Below are 26,001 nucleotides of genomic sequence, written 5' to 3' on the forward strand. Positions count from 1 at the left end.
CCCCGTTCGTCCAATTCTCCAATTCTCTGACTGGCCGACTAGCCCGGGACGTGGATTGGGGCCATAATTCTGGGGCATTGGGTGGCGCAATATGAGAAGAGCCCTTAGATGGATAACAGAGAATAGTCCGAACAATATCCTGGGACGGTATCAACTAAATCTACAGGGAAGCTTACTAGTTACTGGGCCTTGTCTAGGGAATTCCTCCGATTTTGGTCTGGACTGCAGAAGCTGGGACACCCGAAAGCAGATTAAAAACACCATGCCACCCAATCTATATAGTACCATTCGGGTCCAGGTGGGCAGATCAAGCCTTTATTTTCCTATTGGATTTAATACCAGTGAGGTATAGTTGCCGACGCATGGCAAAGAGCCGAGCATGCAAGCCAAGTGGACATCACCAAGGATTACAAAGGAATCTAACCAGAAATCCTCAAAGTTGCAGAACCAGCCGTGCTGGTTTATATGCTCTGCTAGTAATCCCGTGTTCAATTTGCAAGCTGGTGCTTTTTTTTTGTGCAACCCTTTTCTTCATGTCAAGCTTTCTCCCAAGTTGGTTCTCTATTCAGCCTCCCTGAAATTACTCAGAGTAATGAGTTATCGGCACGCGAGAAACTGCCTCCCCAACCCCTTTCTGCAGGTTATAGAAATTTGACCGAACAGGAGAGTATAGCCCGATCACACACTAATATCGGAAAACATTAAGTATGAAATAGGCTGCGGCTGGATCAGACAATGTTGAACTCACAATGATCAACCCAAGAAGAACAAGATAGACATTGATGCCGAACGGAATCATCTGTCTCCAGGACAGGAACCCTCGATTTCGATTCAGAAACAACCAAAACATCCCTGGCAGTCCAAATGAAAACCAAGTGGCAAACAAGGAGCTCTGGCAGATATCAGTCTGTGATTCAGTCATGCAGGACTTGATACGAGAAGGAAATGGGGGAGATCCACATACCACCAGTCCCAAGATGTCATTGAAGATAGGAATTCCTTCCGCAATCTCCCAGGACACAACCCATAGAGTGATACAAATGACAGCCCAGGCTGCCTGGGCTGTCAAGGACCTGGTATTTATGGAACTAGTGCCCTGAAACAAGCGGACATTCAGGAATTAGACTGCAACATGAGCATTCACCACCCCTCCAATCACAATCTGATTCAAATCACCATATTGTTGGAATATAGCGCCGGAGTCTTATTCCCAGAGACGCAACTTACGGTGAGAATCGCGATTACATATGAGATTTTGCGGGAAAGCTTGCCAGCGGAGTTGAGAGCAGGGGATGCCAATGCAGATCCAACGTAGGCATATATCACAATTGCACTGATACTGTAAAAGATCATTTCTGTGATCTGCAGCAGTGCCTGGGCTTTGGGGAAATCTTTAATATCTCGAAGTTCCGAAAAAAGTGTGAAGAAGGCGACATGGCCCGCATATACAAAGACAAAATTGGCAATCGCTAGACACGCGTCAGGCACAGCGGGAGCCGAGGAGAAAAGGAAAATGTGACTAGTAGATCCCTTCGAGACGGAGGCACCGATCATGCTAGTGATCACTGCTGCAGTTATGCTCACAAAGCTCATAGCAGATAGACGAGAGGGTCGTTCCAGACGACTAGGACGTGTCAAGAAGAAGGAGATCAGCAATCCCACAGAAGAGTATAGGAGGGTGCAGCTTGAATGTTCTGTGAGGACGTTCATCATAATGGAAAAGGTCAGAATATGGCTTCCTATCACGATGTAAAACAGGAGCTGGGCTAGACCCAGAAATCGGCGCCCTAATTTTCCCATCAAGAGGTCGCCTGCATCAGCCATGCTGTGAATCTGCATATAACACCGCTTCAGTTGTTTGATGGTATAGCCGGTGTACGTGGAGATGACTCCCACCCCCAGAATTGTCAAGATGCCGCTAGAGCAAAGCCATTTATTTGGGTGAGCTGGGCCCACGCTCCATGTCTCGGAGGATTCACAAATACATACAGGAAAAGACCCAATATGGACAGGGCTTTGGGAAGTGCCAGGATTCCAAGTGAGATGGTCTCTGCGATCATAACTAACTTGGTCAATTCCAGGGTCATTTATATCTCAGCATGATGGACGGACTCATCCCAGCTTGCCTATAGGTAATGACTTAGCTTCTTTTTCGCATATCTGCCACGGGAAACTAAGGAAATCTGATGGCGCTCACCACCAGGCCATTGTTTCATACTTGACACCAGCATCTCCGTCGTCTCCAAAGGGGTCACTTGTTGTAGGGAACAGCGATGCAAACCCAACCTCCTTCTCGCCCGATATAATCGATCCACAGTCGGCAAGTCTAGCCTGGAAACAACCATCTTCGGGCTTGTGAAATTTTTGCTCCATGCTGAGGAAGATAAGTATGTTAGATCATTAGAGAGAGAGAGAGAGAGAGAGAGAGAAAAGGGAGGAACAGATCGACGGGGCGCCGACCTCTCCAGTGTCAGGTAAAAGTGGCCTCCATATACTTCGCAGTGCATTAAAAGCCCAGGATGCTCTTGCCGTTTGAAAGAGAATAAAATATAGGATTGAATGAACAAAAAAAAAAGAAACAATTCTATTTGTACAAGATCGCTCTATCCTAGTATACCACAGATGATGTCTAATTGCTAACTGGGGACACCGATGCGGAGGCATCAGCGCTAGGAGCAGCGTCACCATTGAGAATATCCGCAGGAGGATCTGAAAAAGTGTCAGTCATCAGGGATCTTTTTTTCGAGTTCTCATCCCCGCTCTCCTTAGCAGAGGGCAAACACTTACCAGTTCGAGAGAATGTCTTGCGCTCCTCCACCTCCAGCTCCTTCACGCGTCCCTTTTGAACCTCCTGTCGAGACAGGTCAAGAAGGCTCTTAGGAAGACCCATGGACTTTAGGTACGAAACCGAATCCTTCCATTCAAGATCCTTGCGCTGGTCGCTCCAGTTCAACTCCTCGCCCATGAGATCAATCACATTAGGGAGGGCCTCCAATGCGGCCTCGGCATTCAAGAAAGCCAAGCGGGTACGACGGGCAATGACATCGACCGCAGTCTGGGCATACTCGTGACGGACGGCATATCGGACCTCACCATCCACGAAGGGGTACAAGGCGGAGATGCGGCAACCGCGCACGGGGAAGCGAGCATTGGTTGGGGCGGAGAGAGCCGCGACTTGCCAAGCACGGTCACCGTAAGACCCAGTCAAGTGCTGGGCCACATCGGTCTCGAGGCCATAGTGCTGGATCAAGTTGATAAACAAGGTCTTTGAGAAACCGTGGGCACCGATCAGGCGTACCTGGTGGGTCTGACAGCTTCCGTCCAGGACGGCCCCGTCAGCCACCAAGCCACTACCGCCAGCGCCACTGATATCCGGCACATTCTTCTTCTCACAGGGCTTCAGCTTGAACGAGGTGATAGCTTCATCCACCGCCTCCTCAGCCATCTGACGGTAGGTGGTCCACTTACCACCCGCGCAGGTCAGCAGTCCAGAGGGAGAAACGGAGATCAGGTGGTTGCGAACCAACGCCTGAGAGCTGGTCTTGTTGGGGTCACGGACCAAGGGCCGAATACCGGACCAGGCAGCCAGGACGTCGCTGCGGTCAACATTGATGTCCGGGGCCAGGTAACCACGGATCTCGGACAGGATCCAGTTGATGTCCTTCTCGGAGGGTTCGGGCTGGGCGGTGATCTCAGTAGGCGCATCGGTGGTGCCCGCAATGGTGTTGCCCTGCCAAGGCAGGAAGAAAATGACACGACCATCGGAGGTGGAGGGGTCAATAAGACCCATGTTCGAGGGGCTGTAGTATCCGGGCAGGATGATATGGACACCAGAGCTGGGAGCCACGATTTCCTTGGTTTCTGGCTCATCCATCTTGCGAATAGAGTCGGTGAAGGGACCGGTGGCGTTGATGATACCCTTGGCCCGGATGGTAAACTCCTGCGTCTCCTCGCCGTTCTTGCCTGGGATGACATCCCGCATGCGCGCGCCGCACAGCTTTCCGTCGGCATCCTTGGTCAGGCCAGTGACTTCCATGTGGTTCACCACCGTACTGCCATAGAGAGCAGCCGTCATCGCGAGCGACACGTTCATGCGCGAATCGTTATGCGCACCATCTATTGCATCCTATCAGCTCGCCAATTCACCTAGCTAGTCGGACATACTCCCGGAGCATAATCCCGGAGGTTGCGGAAGGGAGGAGGGTAGAGACTTACCGTAGTACACCATGGCACCGACAACATTGTCCCGCTTCAGCATTGGGAATGCATCAATGGCCTTGCTCTTCGTCAAAAAATAGGAGCTCTCAATACCTTCCGAGCCTGCTAGGAAGTCATAGGCCTTGCAGCCTGCCCAGAAATAAGGGGCCTGCCACCATTTCTGCAACGGCACCATAATGGGAAGCCATTGCGAAAGATGCGGCGCAGTGTTCAAGAAGTACTTGCGCTCTCGCAGAGCCTCCTTCACCAGCGCATACCTGTCCCGAGAAAGGGTCCTGTCAGCACACGTCGCCCCAATTCGTCCACTGCTTCTTGTCGCATATCGCAACGCCACGCCCAACGCCAAAGAGTTTCAAGAAAAAAAAAACTGACTGGTTGTAATCCAATTCCCAAACGGCTTTTTCCAAATAACGCACACCGCCGTGCACCAACTTGGTGCTCTTACTGCTAGTCCCAGCGCTGAAATCATCACGCTCAACCACCGCCACTCGCAAGCCTCGGGTGGCCGCATCCAAGGCGATACCGGATCCCGTAGCACCACCACCAATGACCAGCAGATCATAGGGCTCCTCAGTTTGACTGCGCTTCAGATCCTGAATCTGATCAATGCGGGACTTGATGGCGGGGAAGCTCGGGGGCACCAGTTTGCCCTCATGGTATCCGGGGGGTGGAACCGCGGGGGCTTCCAGGCCGGGGATGTTACGAGGGCGGTAGGAAATGTAGAGGACTCCGGCTCCGGCGGCCGCGGCGGCCGAAGTATAGAGTAAAGGTCGCAGCAGCTTGCGCGAGTGACGAGCGGCCATTATCTGAATAGGAGATTAAAAGAAGAGAGAGTTTTGACGGTGAGGATGTAGAGCACACGGGCGCCAGCGGCTGGGGTGAAGAGGAACGTGAGTCGCCGGAGTCGATCAATTGGCGGTAGGGTTCGAGTAGGATGAAGAGTGGAGTTGGCAACTGTGTAGTAGCTGTAATAGTAGTACGATGAGGGTGGCGGAAGGGAGGATCACAGAAAGGACAGGCGAGAGAGGAAGAGTGAGGAAGTGGGGAAGTGAGGAAGTGAGGAGGTGAAGTGAAGAAGTGAGAAAGTAGAAAGATGAGAGGAGAGGAATGAAGCAGTTGAAGGGGAGCGAGACCAACACGAAGTCCAAGTTGGATGATCAGGGCAGGAATTGCGGATCGCTACACCTTCCACCTTCATCCAACGTCAACCGTGACCCAACGTGACTCCAACTCTGCCAACTTGGTCCAACCTGGCGCAAACCGGATTCGCCCTTCCTACGTCAATCGCCATTCCAGGTTTCTATCTCTTCGTCTTCTCACCCCGTTGGGTCCATCGGGTCCTCATCCTTCAGCGTTCAATACATGGTCCATGTCCTCTTCAATGCCCTTCTTCCCTCTATCATACTCCCAGCGCCCCGATTTTCCGTTGGCGTCATTTTGTCTCCAGCATGGTAGGAATTCGAGCTCTTCATTGGAGGCCTCTTGGCGGTGGACCACTCTGACGGCGTCTAGGCGCTGAATGTATTCTCCCACCAATGACGATCTCGGCAGCCCTGCTCGGTGGGAACACAGCCAACCATCCGGATGTCCACCCCGATACATGTGACGCGCAGAGATTTCTGGTCTTTACGCTCTCTATCTTGCCCTTTTTTTCCCCTCTTTCTCGGATCAATTGTGCTGGTTTTCGCCAGTTGAATCGCCTTTCGGCCCTTCGGCCTTCTCTCTCTCACTCTCTCGAACATTCCCGATCCCTGGGATCCCGACGGTCGCAGGGCGAGACTAGCTCGCCCTTCCAGCAGGCCTGGACCTCCCTCGACAATCTACAATCTCTGCATGCGCAGCTGACTTGCGGCTCCATACACCAGATCGCGCGGCCCCAGTTTTCAGGGGCGCGAAGGGCCTGGTCTGTAGATCCACCCAGCAAGGAACCAGGAGAAAGAGAAATGGAGCTATGTCATTTCTGTTTATGATTTTCAGCTTTAGTCTTCCCTTCCCCCCTTCAACACTGCTCCCCTTCCCAGGGAAAAGAAAGCCCGAACGACACATCTGCACACTCATTGAGCATGGGATACACAGCAGGAGATCAGGAACTGCTTCTGATGTTATTCGTAGATTCATAGCTCTCCGAGTCTAGCAAGCCGCAGAGCTGCTTGTCGATTCCAATGCCTCTTTCCGCTCTAGTCCTTCGGATCCACGGCGTTATAAGGACCCAGAGGATCGACAAGTGGTGGTCGGCAATAGCGGCCGACTCGGGGACCTTGGACATGGCGAGAAAGAAACTCATATGGGAGGCATCCCCTCCAAGGGTCCTAAAGGACATCGTACATAACTAGCAGGCAATAAATATACAAATAAATACTCCGTAGGGGCTCCATGCAATATTCAAGGAGGACGGGCCTAGGATCCACCGGTGGAGAACGCCCATCGTTCCACGTCCCTTTGCACAAAGACGAGAATGCCGCCCCTCTTATGCATTCTTGCCTGCTCCAGGTCATCGGATGGACGAGAATGCCCTGCTCGGATATTCTACTAGACCACTACCCGGTGCGTAATGTGGTACTATCTATCGTTCATGGTCGAGGTATTGACCATGGGCGAGACAAGGGTAGATCCGAATACTCTATTGAGAACCTCGGAGTATAATGTTGCTATTTTGGAGTTTTAGAAGTTTGATATATTTTAATGGGGATCATCAGGATGTCTCTCCCATCCATCCTACTCTGCCGTGCTTTTTTGAGGTTTTGTTATGGGAGGGGGGGGGGGGGGGGGGGAGGGCTAGAGATAGTGATCGAGAACATATATAAGGGTCAACCTGAGCTATAAATACTAATGACTACAGAACTATAGTTTCCACATTTGAGGCCACCATGCTGAAATAGGATCCACCAACCAGGATCAACGACACGACGGTGTGGCGGAGTCTTCCCTCACTGTCCTTCGGGGAGTGGATCTCTCGGGAGGACTATATGATCTCCAAAGGACGTTTGGTTGGACCAGGATCACGATAGCGAGTCCAGGTACTGTTTTCCAGGTATTCCAGACGCACGATTGGAAGACTATGCTGTCCTCGCTCTGACATCTAGTTTAACATAGTTTGTACATGATCATGTCCAGGGTGAAATACACAGAGACAGACCCCCTCTCGATAGGGAGATATCGTATCGCACCTCTATAATTTTGTATTACGTTCATCACTGGCCTCCGCCACCAAAGACCGCATCGTAGATAGATGACTCGGAGATCTAAGCTAGAAACCGACGATTCTGTCCGAGGGCCCGCGCTCTGGCTTCGTTGTCGCCTCCCAACGGTAAACATGCATGATCTGGAAATCATCATGATAGTGGGACAAGGTCTCATTTGCCTTCGGCTGTCTTTTTCCATCGCCCGGCCTGCAAGCATTCTGAGGAGGTGGATGGGGGTCGGCGGGTCGTATTGGGGTATCGATCAACCTTCCTCAATATTCCAGTTGCGGTTCAGCCTGGGACCTCGTGCACAGGGCTGGCGGCGTTCTCACAGTGGAGCTCAGCCCTCTTTTGTTTTTGGCAACTCCATGATGACCGGTGGGATGTGGCTATGGGTGGCAAGGGGATCCCGGGCACGGATGCAGGATACCTCGACGGCCCAAGCCCACTCTCATGCAGCCGTGGCACACCAGGGGCAAAAAGCACAGTATCAAACACGCTGGGGGCCACTATCATCAGACATGCCTTGGCAGCGATCTAACCACCGCTTATGCAGAGCAATCTCGGGCTCCGTCGACGTAGAGAGTGATCGAATTTCGCGGACGCTTACGCAGTGACCCAATATCTCCCATCTTGCCTCCTGGGCTCTGAAGGCATGGGCGCTGATTCAAATTCGAGAGCAAGAAGAGCACGAAGAGCAAGAACGGAGGGCAGAAATAAATCATGGCTCCGCGAGGGAAGCCGTTTCGATTTCGGTAGAGGCATTAAAGATCCATAAAGAGGTATTCAGGTATTCTACATTCTGTATCCCCACATCGCGTGGGGTTCCCCGATTCCTCGATCAAGAGAGCAGACGGGAGCCGTCTATCTCGGCAGCCCCAACTCAGGTGTCGTATCATTCGGGTCCGGTGTATCATGAGTCCATATCAAATCCTGGCCAACAACTCCAATAATTATATCACATGTCGCATGGTGGTAGTAGTATAGATGTAGGGTGGGGGGGAGAGAGGAGGGAAAAGGGGTTATCGGGTTAGAGGGAGAGGGGAGGTATCAATTTCAAAATCCAAAATCCAACATCCAAAATCCAACATCCAAAATCCAACATCCAAAATCCAAAGTCCAAAGTCCAAAGTCCATTTGCACTGACGCCTCGTGTGGTGATGTTTTTTTTCTGCCCGGAAAAAAGATGCATAATGCCGCTGAGAAAGCAAAGAGAAAAGAAGATCTCGTCGGAGGAGATCGGTCGGCGAGAGGAAGTATGGAAACCGACTGGTGATTCGGGCGAAGGAGCCTATGTTGGCATACTTCAGAATCTTCCCCCTCTCGTTTTTATGCGGTGGTCAGCCGTCGTTTGAGATCTCGGACGGGATCGAAGCAGCTGGCGTAGTCCCTCAGCTCATCCTGAAGCTGGCCGGACAGGGTGGACTGGGAGGCGTGACTGCGGAGGGAGGAGAGAGAGGTTTGCGACGACGAGGCGGACAGGCTCCGCGCCCGGGATTCAACGGTGGAGTCGAGGGTGGACGAACGCGAATGGGCGGCCGGGCGCGATCTGGAGGGGCCGGATGCCCGATCCTCGGGGGCGGGTCGATCCAGTTCGGCGAGCCGACAGGTTTGGGAGCAATAGGGACCGCCCGCTGTCTGGCGGTCACAGACCAGGCAGAAGTCTAGGGACCATTCAGTGGACATGGTGATCGATGGGAGTCTCACGGACGAGAATGATCGACGAGGGAAGAAAAAGACGAATGGATTGCAGGTCGTGAGGGGGTTCGTCACACAGGGTCCTCACTGGCAAGAGACTGTAGACCCGTTGGGGGAGGGGGTCCAGGGGCGAACAGAGTCAAAAAAGATTCAAGAAAAGATTCAAGGAAGATTGAAGTTGGATATCTGGATGAGTTTGAAGGACTTAAGGATTGAAGGATTGAAAATGAGACGAGGTGGAGGAGAAGAATAAAAAGGCAAAACACGTGCAGTGTCACCATTCACCATTCATCATGCCACCGGGCACGCAGTTTGCGTCAAAAGAGGGGGGAAGTGGATCGTCGCACGGATGACCCCTGGCCGCCTGCCACTGGTTGCACTTGGGGGGGGGGGGCCATTTCTGGCGTGGTTCGGGCGCTTAAGGCAAAAACAGAGAGAATGTGGTGGAGCAAATCAGGGGCATGGCTCCCAGTCGACGAGGATTTTGCTCCTGGCCCTGGCCAATGCGGGCGTTGACACCCATCCACAGCCCAAATGATCCCGGCCGAACTTTGCGAGAGCGATTTATTAGGGACTTTGGGACTTTGGGACCAAGTGACCCAGCAAGCACGAAACTAACCGAGTTGATTTTGGATGGGTATACGAGAGAGAGAGGACGAATCGCGTCGAATCTAGTACGATAGTATGTAATGATATACATGTCGAGCATGGGTTTTCTGGTTATAGACAATATGCAGTACATAATACACAACATCCAATATCTTAACATCCAACCCATCTAAATATCTATACGAGAGGACCTTGCGATGTACGAGGGAACGAGGAAAATCCTTCAATTCCCTCTCCATGCAAAAGCGGAACAACAAGATAGCATGACGAGCATGATGAGCTAAATTCAGATACTATAGATCCGTATCCTCCCAGATCCTGCTTTCTTGTCCCTCTTCTCAACCTTGGCTCCTGGGACCCCTCATCAAGAGTGGACACAGATCGGGGCCACTCATGGGCGACAAACCACTAATTCTGGCATCCCAGACATGCTTATCTGCCCGGTTGCAACCGATATGATGATAGGACGATAAAACGATAGGAAGATAGGGACGAGGATGGGCAGGATCCAGACGTGGGCATCGAGGAGAAGATCCCCTCCGTCTGATAGGCAAAGCAACAAGAGCGAGCGAGAGAAGGTTGAGCCCTGCAACCCCCGGATAAGGTGCAGGTCTATTTTTTGGGGGGGGGGGGGTTTCCAGTGCTGTTTTTAGGGGGTTGGAAGGTGCATGGTGCCGATGGTCCGGACAGACGAGGATCATGACGACGGCGAGTCCCCTTTGGCTTGCTGGGCTGAATCAGAGGGACGACGGGCTGCAGGAAGGGCGAACGGGCAAGTCATCCCCCCCCCCCCCCCCCACTTGGTCCCAGTGGCTCCTGTCATCTGCTGGGCCTGAGCGTCACCCGATCGAGCGAGCCGCAGGAATCATGGACTGTTTGGCAAGGCAAATTAGGACGATGGGAAAGATGGAACGGAGATTTCGGACTTCGGACTGAAGTCTAACAGGACACTGGGAGCTTCTTTGGATTCAATTCTATCCCACCCAAACACGCCCACAACTTGACCTCCACAGAGTACGAAACTGTGCACGACCACCGAACCTTACCCTCCACCACTATGCACGATCGACTAGAGCTGCAGGTCGACAAGATGGATCCCACTGGTTCTTTATGTCACGCGAGGAACGGCAATGTCACAGGTTCCAACGCGGTCCTCTTCCCCTCCCCCTTTCTGGTTTCACACAGCTCCGAAAATGCGGGGAAAGGAGGATGCTCAGTCATCTGAAAAAGCTGCTCTGACTGGGGCTTCATGGCAGATCAAGGTGGAACGTGCTTCCGGACTAGTCCTGCAGCCTTCGGGTAGCGAGGACACCATGGGTCAAATAGAGATTGCAGTCTGGAGACCAGGGATGATTTGTGCCTGGCATAATGACCAACACCAGCAGGCGCGAAGGCGGGGGCGGGAAGAATCAACGACCCCTTGGGAAAAGAAAGAAGATAAAGAACCCAAGATAGCCAAAAAAAATAGAATCATTAGAGCATCTTGGATCTTGGATTCTCAAGTGGTGGTTTGCAGCGTTACACGGCTTCATTCCCCAGTTTTCTCTCGTGGCTCAGCGGGGATGCGAACCAAGGTGGCTGGTAAGCGGGGTTCAGTCGGAGGCGCCTCGTTCTCGGGCCCGGTGGCCTCACGTAGCCCACCAGCCTTGTCTGTGTCGCGTTAGTACCTGGAGCCGATCCTGATAAGCCTTTCTCTCACGCTTACTGGAGGCCAGACTGATGGCGCGCAGGACATTGTCCCAATTCGCAAGTACACATGCAACCGCTGGATCGAGTCAGTTTTAAGATATTCCCCCAATCCACCCGGGGCGCGAGGAGAGGGGAAAGGAGAGGGGCACAAGAACCGACCTTCGGTGCCATCTTTCAACGTGGCAATCTTGTTCTCGAGCGCCTGCATCTGCGTGGCTAGGGTCCTGCTCAAATCCCGCAGCTGGCGGAGATTCTCGAGCTCGGCCTTTTTGGCCGCGATACGCGTTGTCAGCGCGGACGAGGGCTGGGAGGCGGGCTGACGAAGCCCACCGCCCGGCAGCATGGAAGTTGGCCGCGATGAGTACGCCATTGCAGAGCGGTCGGACGCGTTCCAAGATGGGACGATCTCTGAGGGCATTCAAACGGCCGGAATGTCAGTGGAGTTTTGATGCCCAAGTCGCTTTCCTTCTCCAAACAGAGTCATGTGATGATCCACCGCGACTGCTGAGTCACCCAAACATGGACGCTAATCCAGAAGCAGACAAACATCAACAACTGTGTTTACTCTTCTTCGGAGCCACTTGCGACCGTCATTCTCGTCATTCTCGGGCGCCTTTCCCTCCCCCTCCGCTCAGCCATGGCCCGTTTGAATGATCTCACGGCTCCCTTGGAGTCGGTTGAGGCGCGTGAGTCCACCTGGTCTTTCGCTCGGATTGACCTACCCCTCTGTCTCCTCTGCTAGATCCAAATTAACTCGAGCCTTCTCAAGTGAAACGACGATTTGTACGACAGAACCGTGAGATTGCCCGCGTCAACTCCATGCAATCTTTGCGCATCCGCAGCTTGGAATCAGAAGTTTCTCATCTCCTCGCCGAAAATGTGTCTCTCCGAGAACAGGTCATCAATCTCAACCAGGAGGTCGAACGTCTAGAGTCATCCAAGATGCTTCAAGACGGGGTCTATGCAATCAAATCCCGCCTGGATGCAAAGCTGTTGGAGCTGAGCACTTTAGCGTCGGAATTAGGGACGTTGCCTCGCAAGCTTGGAAAATCACCGAGCGATAACCCGGACGTCGACTCCAATCGTCCAAAGATCCTTGCGACCGAGCCCCGATCTCGAGTCACAGACGTGGACCCTAGTTCAGGGGTCGAATATGGCCGGCTTCCAGCCATTCTCGAAGATAAATACTATCCTCGGAGAACATTGGAGTGAGTTGAAATGCTTCCTTTCACGCTGAAATAAAGTCGATGGCTAAATCATCCATAGATCATACGAAATCCAGAACATGGTCCAAGATGGATCAATCCTGGAATCACCACATAGCCCATCCAAGATGTATAGAATTTCGGATCCTGTTGCGGAAAGTCCCAGCCCTGAGCCGAACGAAATTTTACCAGTGGATCAACTTGACGATTCAACCGACCATCCAGGACTCCTTCCACCAACCCTCGAGACCCGGAAGAAGAAGAAGAAGAAGTTCGATACGGCGACTATACCCACTGAATCTACAACCGAGGGCGAGCGGGCAAGCCCTGGCGCCCCTTCATTGCAGCATACTGCATCGGGATCAAAGCGCAAGTTCAGCCCAGACGAGGATGGCCTAATGCCTGGCTTCGAACCGAGGGAGGATGGATTTCAATTTAGCCGCGCAAAACACAACCCTCGAAAATCTAACGACGTATTTGATTTTATGCGCCAGGATGCTTCACCCAGCAAAACATCAGTTGACCCGAAGAGCAGCTCGTCCAAGATTGGAGCCACGAAACGCAAGGTTCTTGAACCAAGTATGAATTGCCCCTCTCATTTTTTTTGGAATAAATTGTCGGACGAACTGGCTGACTGTCTACTGCCTAAATCAGAGAGTGTGAATACGAGCCTAGGCTCTCCCCGAAAAGCTCGATCCTCTTTGCTTTCGGATAGCAAAATTTCACAGAGACCGAAGGTGGACGAAAATATAATCTCGCCTCAAAAATCGAAGGAGCCCGAGACTCCAAACAACAAGACATTGAGTCAAAAGACCCGCGTTGCCCGACCAGCCGCTGCCTCTCAGAAACAAAAGCGCACGAGTCGATCCAACAATGAAGATTCATTCCAAGCCCACACGAAGGTTGTACTGAGGGACTCACCGGTGGCGAAACCGGTAGATAGTCTTACCGGGATGATCGATATGACAGCCGGATCTCGACCTTCAAGGCGGCAGCGTGCTGTGGTTAGTTATGCGGAGCCAAATCTACGAGACAAGATGCGCCGCCCTACAAAAGAGATGATCGATGCTGTTGGAGGCCACGGCTCCCGTCGGTCGTCCAGCTTCCAGTTTGTGCGAGACAGTTTGGAAGCAGAAGATGGTGAACAGAAAGCTAATATGAGCCCATGCCCTTCTGCTGATTTCACGAGAAATTTCACCAGTCTAGCTTCAGCAGACCAAGCAGCAGAGCCCTTTGCTCCAGAAGACACGTCAGATCAGTTGTCAGCGACGGTGTCTCGACGGAGGCGTAAGGTTGCGTTGAATGGAGATGCCGACACCATATCAACTTCCAATGCTGGCAGCACAACCGATCCTATGAAGGCCTCCAAGGAATCAATGGGATGCAGAGAGCAATCTCGGCGGCATTCATCAAACTCCAAAAGCCTTGCTCGACATGCATCAGTTCAGCATGATGCCGATATAAGTGGAGAGCTAGACAGCAGCCTAGAAGGCGACGATATTATGGGATGGAGGAATGCGTCTGCAATAGATGCAGGTCATCGACGAGAGACTCGGGTTGCCGCACGGAGGAAGAGTATGATGGTTTGAAAGGCTTCAAAGTTGCAATACCTCTGGTATAATGCGCTCTAATACACGTGTACATTTACATTCCAATACTGCAGTGGCTGCAGTTTCTATCCAGATACCCTGTTTCTTCTTTTTATAGTGGCGTTTCTCGGATTTTGCAAATTCAGGGTAGTCTCCCTCGATTGATGTTCAAGCCTTGTGACAAGTGATTTCGTATCTTCACGAGTGATTTGTTAGCTCCTATGAATGTGCAAGCAGCGCTTTTGCACCAGTCGAAATTAGAAATGTCATATAACGCTGATACTGAGTGATGTTCCAGCCAGAAGGCGGCCTGTATCGCAGATCGACAGCTAAAGGGGACTGGCTAGCCGCTGAGCTTGGGCATGAAGAAGCCACGGCAATTCCAGTCCAGTGGCAAGTGATGCCGACTTGGACTTGAGAAATGAGAGTCAGGCTCCAAGAGAGATTCGCACCCCACATCCATATTCTAGATTGAGTTCCCCCTTGTCACCTCCGCGCCGGAAACCCCATTCAAGAGCCTTGTGAGTGGTTCTTCGAATATTTAGGCATTTTCTCATATGCATTTGGACTCGGCTTCCTCCTCTTGTGTTTTGTGGTGTGATGGTCTGAGCAGCAGGCAGTCGAATCTGCATCCGCCGACTCCCCAGACTGGTGACCGTCTGGCGATCGCCGCCCTCGATGGTGTGAATGGTGAGAGCGATTCGCTAGATGGCGCGAATGACCGCCATCACTATCACTGTCTGAATCAGATGAACTGGAATCAGAGGACTCAGATTCGGAGCTGCTTTCGCCCACCGGTCGAGCTTTGTGGTAGATACAGCAAACTGAAGGAAAAGTCAACGGCCATTCACACTATGGGTGGGAACTACTGAGGAAGTGAAGAAACATATTTCATTACCTTTAGAGCTCTTCTTTCCCATGCCTTCATTGTCCACGACATCTTCGCTCCATCTAATGTGACGGGAAGACGAGGAGTCATTTGCGGCGGCGGTATTGTCATCACCCCTCAAGCGGAGGGTTCCTGAAAGCCGAAAGGAAGAGGATTCCTGGGGCGGCTCAATTGTGCTCTGCACCTGGGAATTCCCTGCTGCTGGTTGGCGCGTCCGGGACATTGTGAGAAAGTGGTTTGGAAAGAAATGGTGATTTCGTATGGCCGCAAATCCGAAAGTGATGCAACTGATAAGGCCTCACCGCCTTCACGCACTCCACCATAATCTTTCCCCTGACTACCATAGAGAAATATCAAGTGCGAGAGGGTCGATCAAGGAATTTAAAGGGTTGAATCGAAAGGTTTCTCAATGATATATTTTTTTTCAGAGGCTATCATAAAGAGAGAGAAAAAAAGGAGATATATCAAACATAACCTCAGTAGAGGTGGCAAGGCAGAGTACAAAGATGGGAACGGTTTCATCGCATGAGCTTACGCCAACAAATCAAAGGGGATGAGTGGCTTCAAGGGCATCGAGGTTCTATGCTGTATGCTATCCCCAGGCTTCGGACGATGCTGCGGCAATAATATGACCTGTGCTTCAAAGCTCGTAGAAAGACCAGCCATCAAGGCTGTCGTTGACTGTCGAACCTGGTTTCCCCAACCATTCAGAAGAGCCAGCCAACGTAAGCCGGGGGTATTCGGTTCTTAATTCTTGGTCAAGTCAGAGCTCATCCTCTTGATCCATCTCCGAGGGCTTCAACAAGCCTCCCACTTTCATGGCGCGGTTTCTCTCGGCGGTCTGTGCATCGCGCACTGCCTGCTCTCTTTCTTCCGCATAGAGCTCGGCGTTATCGTCAGAGAACTCCTTCAGAGAAATCAGGAAGTCACGTAGGTGAGTCTTGAATTTGTTCAGGTCATCGGTGTATGCGAACAGGCCAAGAACAAACTGTTTGATTTGTGCCCTAGAATGGATTGTTAGTTGTTGTCAAGCGACTTCTCGGTGATGAAGTTCCAAAATGGAACAGACTGAGAACTTACTCTTGCAGATTTTTAAAAGCATTTTGAAGCAGGTTTGCAACATACTCCTGAAGGAAATTCTTGTTGGAAGTACCGGCGGGCGCCTGATCGGGGGAATAGATGGGCTCTTGGATCTTGCCAGATTCGATGAAGTAGAACATGCGTGACAATAGCATAGCCTGAGACTTGAAACCTGAAGAATAGGATAAACCGATGAGTAACTTCATTGACAAGATGGGTGACGGGGGGGGGGAAGAAGCATACCGGCCTTGTGGTCACTGTCCGTGAGAACGAAGAAGACATCCTGAAGAATCGGAATGTAGAACTGTTGGAAAAATACGCTTGATATCTGCAAATCAGTCTCGGCCATGTTGTTCATCAGTTCCAGACACATGGTGAGACCCGTATTCTCAACTTCACGGTTGTCGTGCTTAGAGGCCCACATGCAGGAATCAATGACAAACTTGAACTGTGGAGTATCAAGCTTTAGGAGTGCTTGGAAGCAGTACAGGTTGATGGCCTGAAGAAGCTTGAAAAACTGAACCCGATGCTCAGGATATTCATGGAAATCTTTGTTGATCATCTCCAAAGTACAACTGAAAACGCTGTCCATGATGGCTGGAATTTTGTCCTCCATGAGATTCTAGATTTAAGCCGATGTCAGTATTACCATGGAAAAGGTTATAGTAGAGACAAGGTACATGTAGGTTGTTACACACATGAAGCTTGTGGATGATTGTTGTCATGACGTTCAACACCTCCGCCTCGCGCGCGTCCGGCACATTACGGTGGTAATCAATGAGAACAGCCTCAAGTAGTGGAGGGACCATATTCGCATTCACCATCTCAAGGTCATCGGACTTCTCCACATACGTATCGATAAGCTTCAAAATCTCCTTTTTGATAGTTCGAAGACCTCGAACTTTGGGGGTCTTGGGGGCAATTTGTCCTGTAACCTCTCCGTCAGCATGTGAGTCTTACTCTTATGGGCCAATTAGAGGAAAAGGGAGAAATATACCGTCATTGGCAACTGCATCATTGATGAGCTGGCTGGAGGCACGGTACATGTTCAACATGTCGTGGTAAATGCGGCCAATCTGAGAATAGAAATAAGTTCCGATTGAGGAGCATGCGGCAACATTCGTCTTCATGATATTTCCAATGATTTTAATGGTGTTGCCATCTTGGAGAATAGCCGCATTCTGGTTGGCCTCCGCAATTATTTGGTCCCAGGCCGAGTTAGGCAATGCCATCAAATTCTCGATCAATCGGTCCTGGAGCGTCTTCTGGCCCTGCGCGGAGATCATGTAACCGCAAGCTTCGTAGAATGTGTGAATTTGCTGAGGAGAAAGGTCCATGGTGATCTTCCGCATGTTGCGGACAATCTCTTCAATAAACGGCTCGTTTTCTCCGGGCTGGAGGGCCACAAAGTGCCGCCGGCACTTGTTGGCGATCTTGATGAAGGTATCGCAAGCCATATCCTGGACACCTAATTGGAAGTTAGCCAAGGGACACAAAAGTCGAAGTAACGGAGGGAATCGCGTTCAAAAGCAGAAAGTTATTGCAAGCGGCGGGGAGGGGGGCACACCTTCATGGGTTTCATGCATGAACTCGAAGAGCTTGTTGACAACTGTCTTCAGGAACTTCCAATGAGCCTTCAGGAATCGAGGATATTGGCCGACAATGTACATGATGTTACTAGCCACGACAGCCTTGTTGTCTTTCCCGCGTTTCTGCTCGGTAAGACCGAGAAGGTCTTTAATGACAGTCACCAAGAACCGCTTTTCGGTTTCCTCATTCATCGCACCAGAGATGGAGCCAATTGCCCAGCACAGGGTGTTACAATTTGCCCAAGACCACTCGGAGCCGTCCACTTGCTTGGCCAGCTTGTCAATCATGATGGTCTCCGTGTCCACGACATCCAGGTGAGTCAGATAAACCAAACACTCGCGGATGGTCTTGTAGAGCTGAATTGTATCACTCTCTTTGACAAATTCACGCACAATCTCACCCTCGTCATTCTCGACAACTAGAACCTCTTCTGGGCGGACCATCTTCTCAATCATGACCGTGCGCAGGTTTGACAACACCGTCTCGTATTTATGCTTTCGAAGAGGATAGTTGGCCAGAGTGCTGGGGTTAGGCGCACCACCGTTAGAAAGCCCGCTCACGCCCATGGTAACGAGCGGGTTAATGTCAGTGATCGGGAGTTGTTGCATTTCTTCATAGAGCTCTTGGACCAGTCGAGTCCAGTAGTCCAAGCAGATCTTGAACACTTCACGATCCTCGATCTGACTGATCCGAATCAAATAGAAGTGTGCGTGGGTGAGATAGTCTTGATTCGGCAACTTTTCGACGAGCTAGACGAGTGGGAAAAAGTTCAGCGGTTAGTATCATCGCCAGCAAAATGAATCAGAATTGTAAACCGTAATGGATTGAGGCGTAGACATACATCCAAGTGGGCACTGAAAAAACTGGAGAGGAAGAGAGCCAGGTTTGAGACAAACTCCTGATCTCTTCCGTTACTCCGCACGTAGGTCTCCTTCAAGTCCATAGACAAGGGGATGACGTTCGAGACCTTTGTCAGAGTCTCAGTGAACATGTGCACCAGCCTCTCGTCATAGTTGTAGGGTGCACCAATTTGCAATCCGCCGATTTCCGTCAGACATTTTAGGGTCACGTTTCGAAAATCGGGCACATCCAGAAAACGGGTCAAAAGGGTATTAATGATGGGAGTTTCGAAAATATAGCCCAAGGGAATCCAGTTCAGGAAGCGAAGAAGAGTTTCGAGGGTTGCCTTCACCAGGCTAGGTTGATTGGCTGTGTTCAGGACTTCAGAGCACAGTTGGAAGATGGAGGCAAATTCCTGGGTCATGGAGGTCTTCAAATTTCGTGCCTTGGCCGAGGTCATCTGATCCTGCGAGAAATCGAAGACCTCCTCGGATAGCAAGCGAAGGATGGCCATGTTGTTTTCACAGATAGAAAGGCTGGCATGACAGGAGGAAATGATCTCGTTGATAAAGGTCGGCCAGTTGTGCGGCCATTCTTGCTTCAGGATCGACACCAGAACTAGATTCAATTTGTTCACGAACGCACGCTCGGTTCGGAGCTTTTCTTCGGAGCCGGAGTTCTCGATGATGAAATTGACGATGAAGTTCCGAATTCCTAGAATGAGGATAGCAAAGGCGATTAGTGCTCTGGCTTCAATGGTGCCATCGGTAGGCGATGCAGGAGGAAGGCAGTTGGGAGGGGATGGTAGAGGGTAAATGAGGAAGGACGGAGGGATGAAGGGAGTCTCAAATACCCTGGCACTGATCTCTTGGTAAAACCTTCCATCGGGTCATAATCACATCGTCGAGAACTTGGAGCGCAATGTCTGTAAGAATTAGCGTCAGTGCCGCTGGGATTTTCTTTTCTTTTCTTTTCCTGAAGCAGGGCAAGGGGAAACGAGAGATTTATACTCTTACCCGAGTTACTTACATTTAGTCTGAGGGTACGTTGCCTCCTGGAGGATGTTGCCCACGGTCACCCATGCCTCGGGATTTTGCTTAAACTACCACCCCCAACCGTATGAGTCTCATTTCACATGATGGGGGAAATTGAGAAAGAAAGATGGATTGCAGCTTACTTCTGTTAGGGTTTGTTGCGCTTGTTTTTGCTGAAGAGAGATGTTAGTTTGATGTCTTGGAGAGAGCACGAGCTCCCATTGAGGCCTGCGTAACAGGAACCGCGCTGACGGGTAAGAAAACCTACCACATCGCCCTTGCCTTCGAAAAAGGCCCGGACCGTGTTGTCCAGCTCTTGTACAGAAACAGACATGCCGTCGCAGGGATTGGCGATTCCGCCCTCACGAAGTGGCCGTCACACGTCGCCGCAGAGAAGACGATCGAAGGAATGAATAAGAGTTGACCGGGACGGGAGGGGAGGGGAGATTGACCGGGGTGATGCAAATCACGTCACCAGTCAGAATGCGGAGGAGGGGGAAAAGTTGTGTGGTGGTGGTGGTGGTGGTTCCCAGGAGAAAAGAGGCTCGGGACTGGTGGGGTAACAGGGAGTGCTTTGGAGGAGGGGTTGGGTCAGCAGCACCTGAGCTCTGGCGGCGAGATGATTGGCAGCAAACCCGAGAATCCTCCAGCTGGGGGTGTGAGGGAGACCGAGAGGCGGCAGGAGTGCACGACCGCAAGGACGGGTGAATGACAAGGGGATCCGGAGTGGGGGAGGGAGGAGGGGGGAACAAGGGAATGGGAAAAAAAGATTTGAAGTTGCAGATTGGGAGAGGCACTGGCGGTGAAGAGGTGGGAGCGCGTTCACGTTGGACTTTGACGCTCAACCGCGGATCTTAGTCAGCGCCATCAAAACATTCGAGATGGCCATCGTCGTCCTCTTCGTTCTCCCGCAGACATCGGACCGCAACTTGATGGGATCCCCCCAGAGTGATGTTGAATGGCGACAATTGATTGACAACCATGCAATTGAGAGTCCTGGAGAGAGAGGAGAAGAGGGACAAGAGGGTAGAGGGAGAGAGGTGCGGGCAAAGCTTATGAGTTCGGTCGGAGTCATGCTCTCTCTATCGCTCTCTGTCTCTTTTCTTTTTCTTTTTTTTTTGCTTCATCTGTCTCGGTTTTTTTGCCCTGTACCATGGGTAGATTTTGGCATTGAAGACTACTCTTGCAACTGTGAGGTATTGAGGGTGAGGGTATCGATTTCTATTCTTCTCTTCTGCTACACAGGACAATGGAATGTTAGGAGGGGCCCACCGCGGGAACGGCGGTTGGATACGATCAGATAGCTACATGCAGACATTCTCAATCTATGGATGGGATCAGGATCCCAAGTCTATGAAGAATGCAGCGCCCACAGATTCTCACTATCTTCTCGCATTTCTCATTACGCATGCTGGATCGTTGACGGGCTCCCCAGTAGTTTTCGATTCGTAACTTCAAGTCCTGATATCCCCCCTCCCTCCAATGGCCCGCGATGAGATCATTCCCCGACCTAAAATATCGTGCTGGAAATATCAATATCTAGAATATATCGACAGTTGAGGAGACACTTGGAGATACCGGGGGCACCTTAGGGGTCCTTGGGGATCGTTTCATATGATAATTATAAGTTATGCTAGGTAGGATTTTCTCCGTGGAAGCAGTGGAAGCAGTGGAAAGAGCGGTCGTGCTAGCGGAAGAGCGCAGGGGGACACTCATCATCCCCGTCCATCATCGGCAGCGGCTCACAGGAGAGACCTTTCCCGTGATCTGCCTGCGGATGGACCTGGAGATCTATGATCTATAATTGATAATTTAAGATTTAGGATTTAGGATTTAGGATTTGGAATTCAGAATGTAGAATTTAGGGTTCGGGATCATGTTAACTAATACTTTGGTGGATAGTCACTAGTTACTTGGTACTCTCATCAAGGCTGTCGGTACAGTGGTCTGGTAGGAAAAACGACAGAAGAGAAGGGAGGAAAACCGCGATCAGGAGAGAGAGAAAGAGAAAGAGAAAGAGAGAAGGGGGGGGGAGACAAATAGGAGAAAAAGAGAGAAAGAGAGAGAGAGAGAGAGACAGAAAAAGAGAAAGAGAGAAAGAAAGAGTGGGAAGCGTCTCGCTCCCTCGCTCTTTCTCCAAACCCCCGTTTCCCCCCAAAAAAGGAACCTAAAAAAAAGGTGACCAGCTGATAAGCGATGCATAACCGCCCAACCCGCCAACCCGCCAACCCGCGCGGCGCCGTCTTCGGCGTCACGGCCTCCTCTCCCTCCTCCCTCCACTCCTAGTGGGACCTCCTCTCTCTCTCTCTCCTCCACCCCCTCCCTTCCCCCGGCCCCAAACAGGACGACGCAGGACCCAAACGGGATCCAAACGGGACCCAAACTCCAAAAGCAACCAGGAAAACCTACGGTCCGCAACAGTTCCAACCCAACAGGCCCCGCAACACGAACGCGCGCCACTCACTGGTCGGCGGGCAGAAGAAGGGTGTCTCAGACCCGCGTACCCTGCTCACCTGCGTGCTTGGTCCTTCCGATTGGCAGCCGGGGTGACGCCGGCCATGCCGATCGCGCGCTAACGCCCGCCGCTGAATTGCCCCCTGTCGTTTCGCCCTCGAAACTAGTCATGCGCCTTTGGGGGCCAAGACGCCAGGACCGCCAGGACCGCCAGGCCCTCGAGTCCGGAGGAGCCCGCACAGCGCCAGTCGGGCCGCGCGCCAGACGGGGCTGCACGGATTGCCCGTCGATGGGACGCACGACGACTGTATAGCAAGACCCCGGGCGCTTCGACCGGCTCGACTTCCTCGACTGTCTCGATTTCCTTCCTACGCCCAATGTTTCTGGCCTTTCTGGCCTTTCTTGCCTGTCTTGACTCTCGACTTCCTCCTCACCGTCCCTCGTGATTCTTCCCAATCCTTCGACTAGTCCCAACCAACACCCTAACCTAATCATCTCGACCTTTTCCCCTCCTCCTCCTCCTCCTCCTCTTCGCTCTCCACTCTTCTCCTCTCTCTCTCTCTTTCTCTCTCTCTTTCTCTCTCTCTTTCTCTCTCTCTTTCTCTCTCTCTTTCTCTCTCTTTTCCACCCCCCTCCTCCTCTCCTCTTCACATTCTCCATCCTCTCTATTGTCCAGAACGCGAATTGAGACCTGTTTGCCCTCACTTCCTCGGTTTCCCGTCTCATTTCTTGCCTCCTCTTTTCCTTGTTCTGTGGCCTGCCACGGTCATTGGCTCCTCTCTTCTTTTCCTCCTCACCCCCCTTCTCTCTTTCCACCCTCCCCCTCCGGGGGGTTTTTTTTCTTCCCATCTCGATTTTTCGTACATTCCACAACCCACGCCTGTTTGGGCTTGGAGAGATCTGGGTTTATATACTACCCGAGACTTCATCTTTGATCGCATTCCCCGTTTTGGAGCATCGCGGTACGCCCGGTACGCCCCACCCCTCCCCGAGGCGAGGTTACCGCGATCCCCGTACAATTGCAATTCGGAGGAGAAACAAAGAGAATTGATCCCCGCCCCTCCCCCCTCATTCCCAAAGATCCGGAGATTCTTCGAGGCAACCTCCCTGGGGATCAGCCGCGCCTGTTAGTCAATTGACAAGGCTTGGTAACTCTCCGTGGTGACCGGCTCGGGCACGCCTAGAATCGGCCCCCATCTGCGGCTGAGGAGAAGTGTGCTTCGCCGGGGGCCGCGCGCTCATTATTGAATCCTCCCCTGCTCTGTCCCAACCTCCCTCCATTTCTCTGCAACCGCGTACGGGGACAGTCTTATCGCCTTGAGATCCGGGCGGTTCTCGTCGCGCGCTGCATTCGCTGGAATCTTGAACATCACTTCCCTCCTTTGCCTTATCCCCCTCCCCCTTCTCTCCCCTCTGACTCCGTGTTCCCCTCCCCGTGGATCTGTTGACTCGTGGGGAACCCATCCGCCCACGTTCCAGACCATATGACCGTGACCACCGTCGCAACCGCCGCCGCGATGAGCAACCACGATTCTGGCACCGAAACGGGAACGGACCACAGTCCATCTCGCTTCACAGCCGTCAATGTCAACGGTCGAGATGCCGCCCCCGGACCGAGTCTAGGGACAACCGCGCTCCCCAGCTTGCCGCCCAGTCATGGCGAACCGGTCGCCTCCCCCGGGACCCGAGACCCGCCCGCCTCGCGCGAGAGCGTCGCACGAGGAGATCCCGATCGTGAGGAGTCCCAACGCGCATCGCCGTCCGCCAACAAGCATAAGCGAAAACGATCGGGGTCCGGGGACCGAGAGCTCCGCCCAGCATCTGAACCAAGCTACCCTGCCGTGCGAGGCATTCATCATTCCGACGACGTCCCGCTCCATACCAATGGGGTGCGATCTGGGTCGGGGTCCGTCTCAGAGATCGACCCTGCCAACCCGTCCACGCAGGGACCTCGATCCGATACGAACGAGACCTCCCAACCCTCGTCCAATGGCCCCTGGCCCGAGTACGACGCCCAGTTGGTCAGCCAAGCGCAACGCGCACAGCAAATAGATGCCTCGGATGCTCACTTGGCCGATGCGCTCCAGCGAGAAGCCCAGGGACAGGAGCCTCGAGGCTTGGGGGCCAGTCGCGCGGCCGTATCGGGCTCTCATCATGTCCAACCAACCTCCTCCCCTGCATATCCTTCCGATCGGTCGACGGCACCGGTGCAGGTGGCACCGAAGCGAAAACGAGTCTTCAGTAACCGCACCAAGACGGGATGCATGACATGTCGCCGTCGAAAGAAGAAGTGTGACGAGATGCACCCTGCATGTAAGTGTTCTTCACCTTTTCTTGCATCTATGTGTGTGGAGGTGCTGGTTGAAGGTTGAGGCGGGGAGGGGCAACCCCGATGATGAGAGAAATAATCGGAGACTAAAACCAAACGATTGCCAGGTAATAACTGTATACGAGGTGGCTTCCTCTGTGAAGGCTATACTTCAAGAAGTACCTGGCAAAAACCCGCCACCACCAAAGCGCCGGTCCCCTTGCAGTCCAAGGAAGGCTATCCCGACATCAGCGCACCGTATCTACCTGAAACAACGCAACACCACGATCGGCCATCGACGCTTGTGGAACATGTCGACTCCCGAAAGATGAGACCCATTGTGGTTGATGAGAGTGAGCGCCCCCCACAACCGTATAACTCCAGCCCGACCAACTCGGCGACCCCTCATCCGTCTGCGTCTTGGGCCAAAAGGGGATGGCCGGGCCCCAGTCACCCAAGCTATGTCCCTGAACATTTGCCAAAACCCGATTATCGAGATGTGCCTCCAATCCACGAGCTACCCCGAGAGAGTCATCCCAAGCCGGATTACCCCGTGGTTCCATCAATTCGAGAGCTCTCGCAAGCATCACCATCTCATATTCCGCAATCCCATGTTCCGCCATCTCATATTACACCACCTCATGTCCAGTCGTCTCATGCGCCGCCATCTCATACCCAGCCAGCTCACGCACCGCCGCCTGCACCGCCACACGCACCGCAGTCGCATGTCCAGTCATCTCACCCACCACCCCCTCATGCACAGCCTTCCCATGCGCCTCCTTCTCATGCGCCTCCACCAAAACCGAACATGCCCTTGTTTCATAGCGGTGTGGAACAACGACCAATGCCCCCCACGCCGACCGCGCCGGCAGTCCCAACGCCAGTTGCCACAATCGATACCAGTAGTCCTCAAGCCCAAGCACGAATGGCTCTCAATATTGAGCATCAGCTGTCCGGGCGGGCCATCAATGGCGAAGAAACTGAGAAGGACAAGATGATTCGTGGTGAACTCTATCGACCATTTGATATGCAGCTGGTCGAGGAACGAGATCGATGCAAACGTGCTGTGTGGCGATTCAACAATGCCTCCAACCCACTGTCCGGGCTCAGCTCTAAAGAGCAGAATCGGCTCCTCAAGGAAATTCTGGTCCCGCCCTCCAACTCCGTTGTCAATTCACCCTCTGGGGTTGCAGTGCCTCGGTCCGTGGGCACCATTGGGCAAGGTACCGTCGTGGAGGCCCCCTTCACCTGCTACTACGGATACAACATCCAGATCGGAGAGGACGTAATGGTTTCCCAAAATTGTCTATTCGTGGACGATTGTGGGATCAGTGTTGGTGCCCACACCTGGATTGGGCCCAATGTGACCTTACTTAGCTCGATGGCTCATTCCAGTATGCAGGAGCGTAAAGGATCCCAGAGCCGGTATCAAGGCCGCCGCGTCACCATCGAAGAAGACTGTTATCTCGGAGCAGGATGCACCATCTATCCCGGTGTCCACCTCTATCGAGGCGCGTACGTTGCTCCTGGGGAGGTTGTGAAGACCGATATCGTCGCATATGGATTCCAGGGATACAAACCTAGCTATATGTGAACTCAATTCGTGACGACCATAT

The 26,001-nt window shown here is 52.4% G+C and overlaps 10 protein-coding genes across 10 annotated transcripts; 3 read left to right on the plus strand and 7 right to left on the minus strand.

The window, feature by feature from the left end:
- Positions 1 to 580: 580 nt before the first annotated feature.
- Positions 581 to 2,373, minus strand: N7462_004161 (uncharacterized protein; the record flags this gene model as incomplete). The annotated part of the gene is made up of 7 exons (XM_057075887.1): positions 581 to 685; positions 749 to 907; positions 965 to 1,057; positions 1,228 to 1,918; positions 1,990 to 2,062; positions 2,113 to 2,126; positions 2,198 to 2,373. 7 exons carry the CDS (start codon positions 2,371 to 2,373, stop codon positions 581 to 583), a joined length of 1,311 nt encoding a protein of 436 aa, XP_056935392.1.
- A 256-nt stretch (positions 2,374 to 2,629) lies between these two features.
- On the minus strand, positions 2,630 to 5,021 carry N7462_004162 (glycerol-3-phosphate dehydrogenase GUT2; the record flags this gene model as incomplete). Its single annotated transcript, XM_057075888.1, has 3 exons — positions 2,630 to 4,116; positions 4,216 to 4,475; positions 4,591 to 5,021. The coding sequence occupies 3 exons, from the start codon at positions 5,019 to 5,021 to the stop codon at positions 2,630 to 2,632; spliced, it is 2,178 nt and encodes a 725-aa protein (XP_056935393.1).
- Positions 5,022 to 6,301: 1,280 nt separating this feature from the next.
- On the minus strand, positions 6,302 to 6,484 carry N7462_004163 (uncharacterized protein; the record flags this gene model as incomplete). The annotated part of the gene is made up of 1 exon (XM_057075889.1): positions 6,302 to 6,484. The coding sequence occupies one exon, from the start codon at positions 6,482 to 6,484 to the stop codon at positions 6,302 to 6,304; it is 183 nt and encodes a 60-aa protein (XP_056935394.1).
- Positions 6,485 to 8,729: 2,245 nt separating this feature from the next.
- On the minus strand, positions 8,730 to 9,086 carry N7462_004164 (uncharacterized protein; the record flags this gene model as incomplete). The annotated part of the gene is made up of 1 exon (XM_057075890.1): positions 8,730 to 9,086. The coding sequence occupies one exon, from the start codon at positions 9,084 to 9,086 to the stop codon at positions 8,730 to 8,732; it is 357 nt and encodes a 118-aa protein (XP_056935395.1).
- Positions 9,087 to 11,235: 2,149 nt separating this feature from the next.
- N7462_004165 (DASH complex subunit DAD2) lies at positions 11,236 to 11,814 on the minus strand (the record flags this gene model as incomplete). Its single annotated transcript, XM_057075891.1, has 3 exons — positions 11,236 to 11,357; positions 11,413 to 11,472; positions 11,556 to 11,814. The coding sequence occupies 3 exons, from the start codon at positions 11,812 to 11,814 to the stop codon at positions 11,236 to 11,238; spliced, it is 441 nt and encodes a 146-aa protein (XP_056935396.1).
- Positions 11,815 to 12,033: 219 nt separating this feature from the next.
- N7462_004166 (shugoshin family protein) lies at positions 12,034 to 14,190 on the plus strand (the record flags this gene model as incomplete). The annotated part of the gene is made up of 4 exons (XM_057075892.1): positions 12,034 to 12,082; positions 12,166 to 12,604; positions 12,663 to 13,180; positions 13,256 to 14,190. The coding sequence occupies 4 exons, from the start codon at positions 12,034 to 12,036 to the stop codon at positions 14,188 to 14,190; spliced, it is 1,941 nt and encodes a 646-aa protein (XP_056935397.1).
- Positions 14,191 to 14,700: 510 nt separating this feature from the next.
- On the minus strand, positions 14,701 to 15,302 carry N7462_004167 (PPP1R11/YPI1 family protein; the record flags this gene model as incomplete). Its single annotated transcript, XM_057075893.1, has 2 exons — positions 14,701 to 15,014; positions 15,089 to 15,302. 2 exons carry the CDS (start codon positions 15,300 to 15,302, stop codon positions 14,701 to 14,703), a joined length of 528 nt encoding a protein of 175 aa, XP_056935398.1.
- A 540-nt stretch (positions 15,303 to 15,842) lies between these two features.
- N7462_004168 (exportin CRM1) lies at positions 15,843 to 19,957 on the minus strand (the record flags this gene model as incomplete). Its single annotated transcript, XM_057075894.1, has 11 exons — positions 15,843 to 16,083; positions 16,160 to 16,331; positions 16,403 to 16,781; positions 16,858 to 17,087; positions 17,157 to 17,627; positions 17,727 to 18,498; positions 18,591 to 19,303; positions 19,443 to 19,514; positions 19,619 to 19,691; positions 19,767 to 19,796; positions 19,892 to 19,957. 11 exons carry the CDS (start codon positions 19,955 to 19,957, stop codon positions 15,843 to 15,845), a joined length of 3,219 nt encoding a protein of 1,072 aa, XP_056935399.1.
- Positions 19,958 to 20,504: 547 nt separating this feature from the next.
- On the plus strand, positions 20,505 to 21,075 carry N7462_004169 (uncharacterized protein; the record flags this gene model as incomplete). Its single annotated transcript, XM_057075895.1, has 2 exons — positions 20,505 to 20,663; positions 20,869 to 21,075. 2 exons carry the CDS (start codon positions 20,505 to 20,507, stop codon positions 21,073 to 21,075), a joined length of 366 nt encoding a protein of 121 aa, XP_056935400.1.
- Positions 21,076 to 23,561: 2,486 nt separating this feature from the next.
- N7462_004170 (uncharacterized protein) lies at positions 23,562 to 25,979 on the plus strand (the record flags this gene model as incomplete). Its single annotated transcript, XM_057075896.1, has 2 exons — positions 23,562 to 24,390; positions 24,514 to 25,979. 2 exons carry the CDS (start codon positions 23,562 to 23,564, stop codon positions 25,977 to 25,979), a joined length of 2,295 nt encoding a protein of 764 aa, XP_056935401.1.
- Positions 25,980 to 26,001: the final 22 nt, after the last annotated feature.

Source organism: Penicillium macrosclerotiorum, assembly GCF_028827735.1.
Source record: "Penicillium macrosclerotiorum strain IBT 26536 chromosome Unknown utg000003l_segment0_segment0, whole genome shotgun sequence".
Classification (NCBI taxonomy): Eukaryota; Fungi; Ascomycota; class Eurotiomycetes; order Eurotiales; family Aspergillaceae; genus Penicillium; species Penicillium macrosclerotiorum.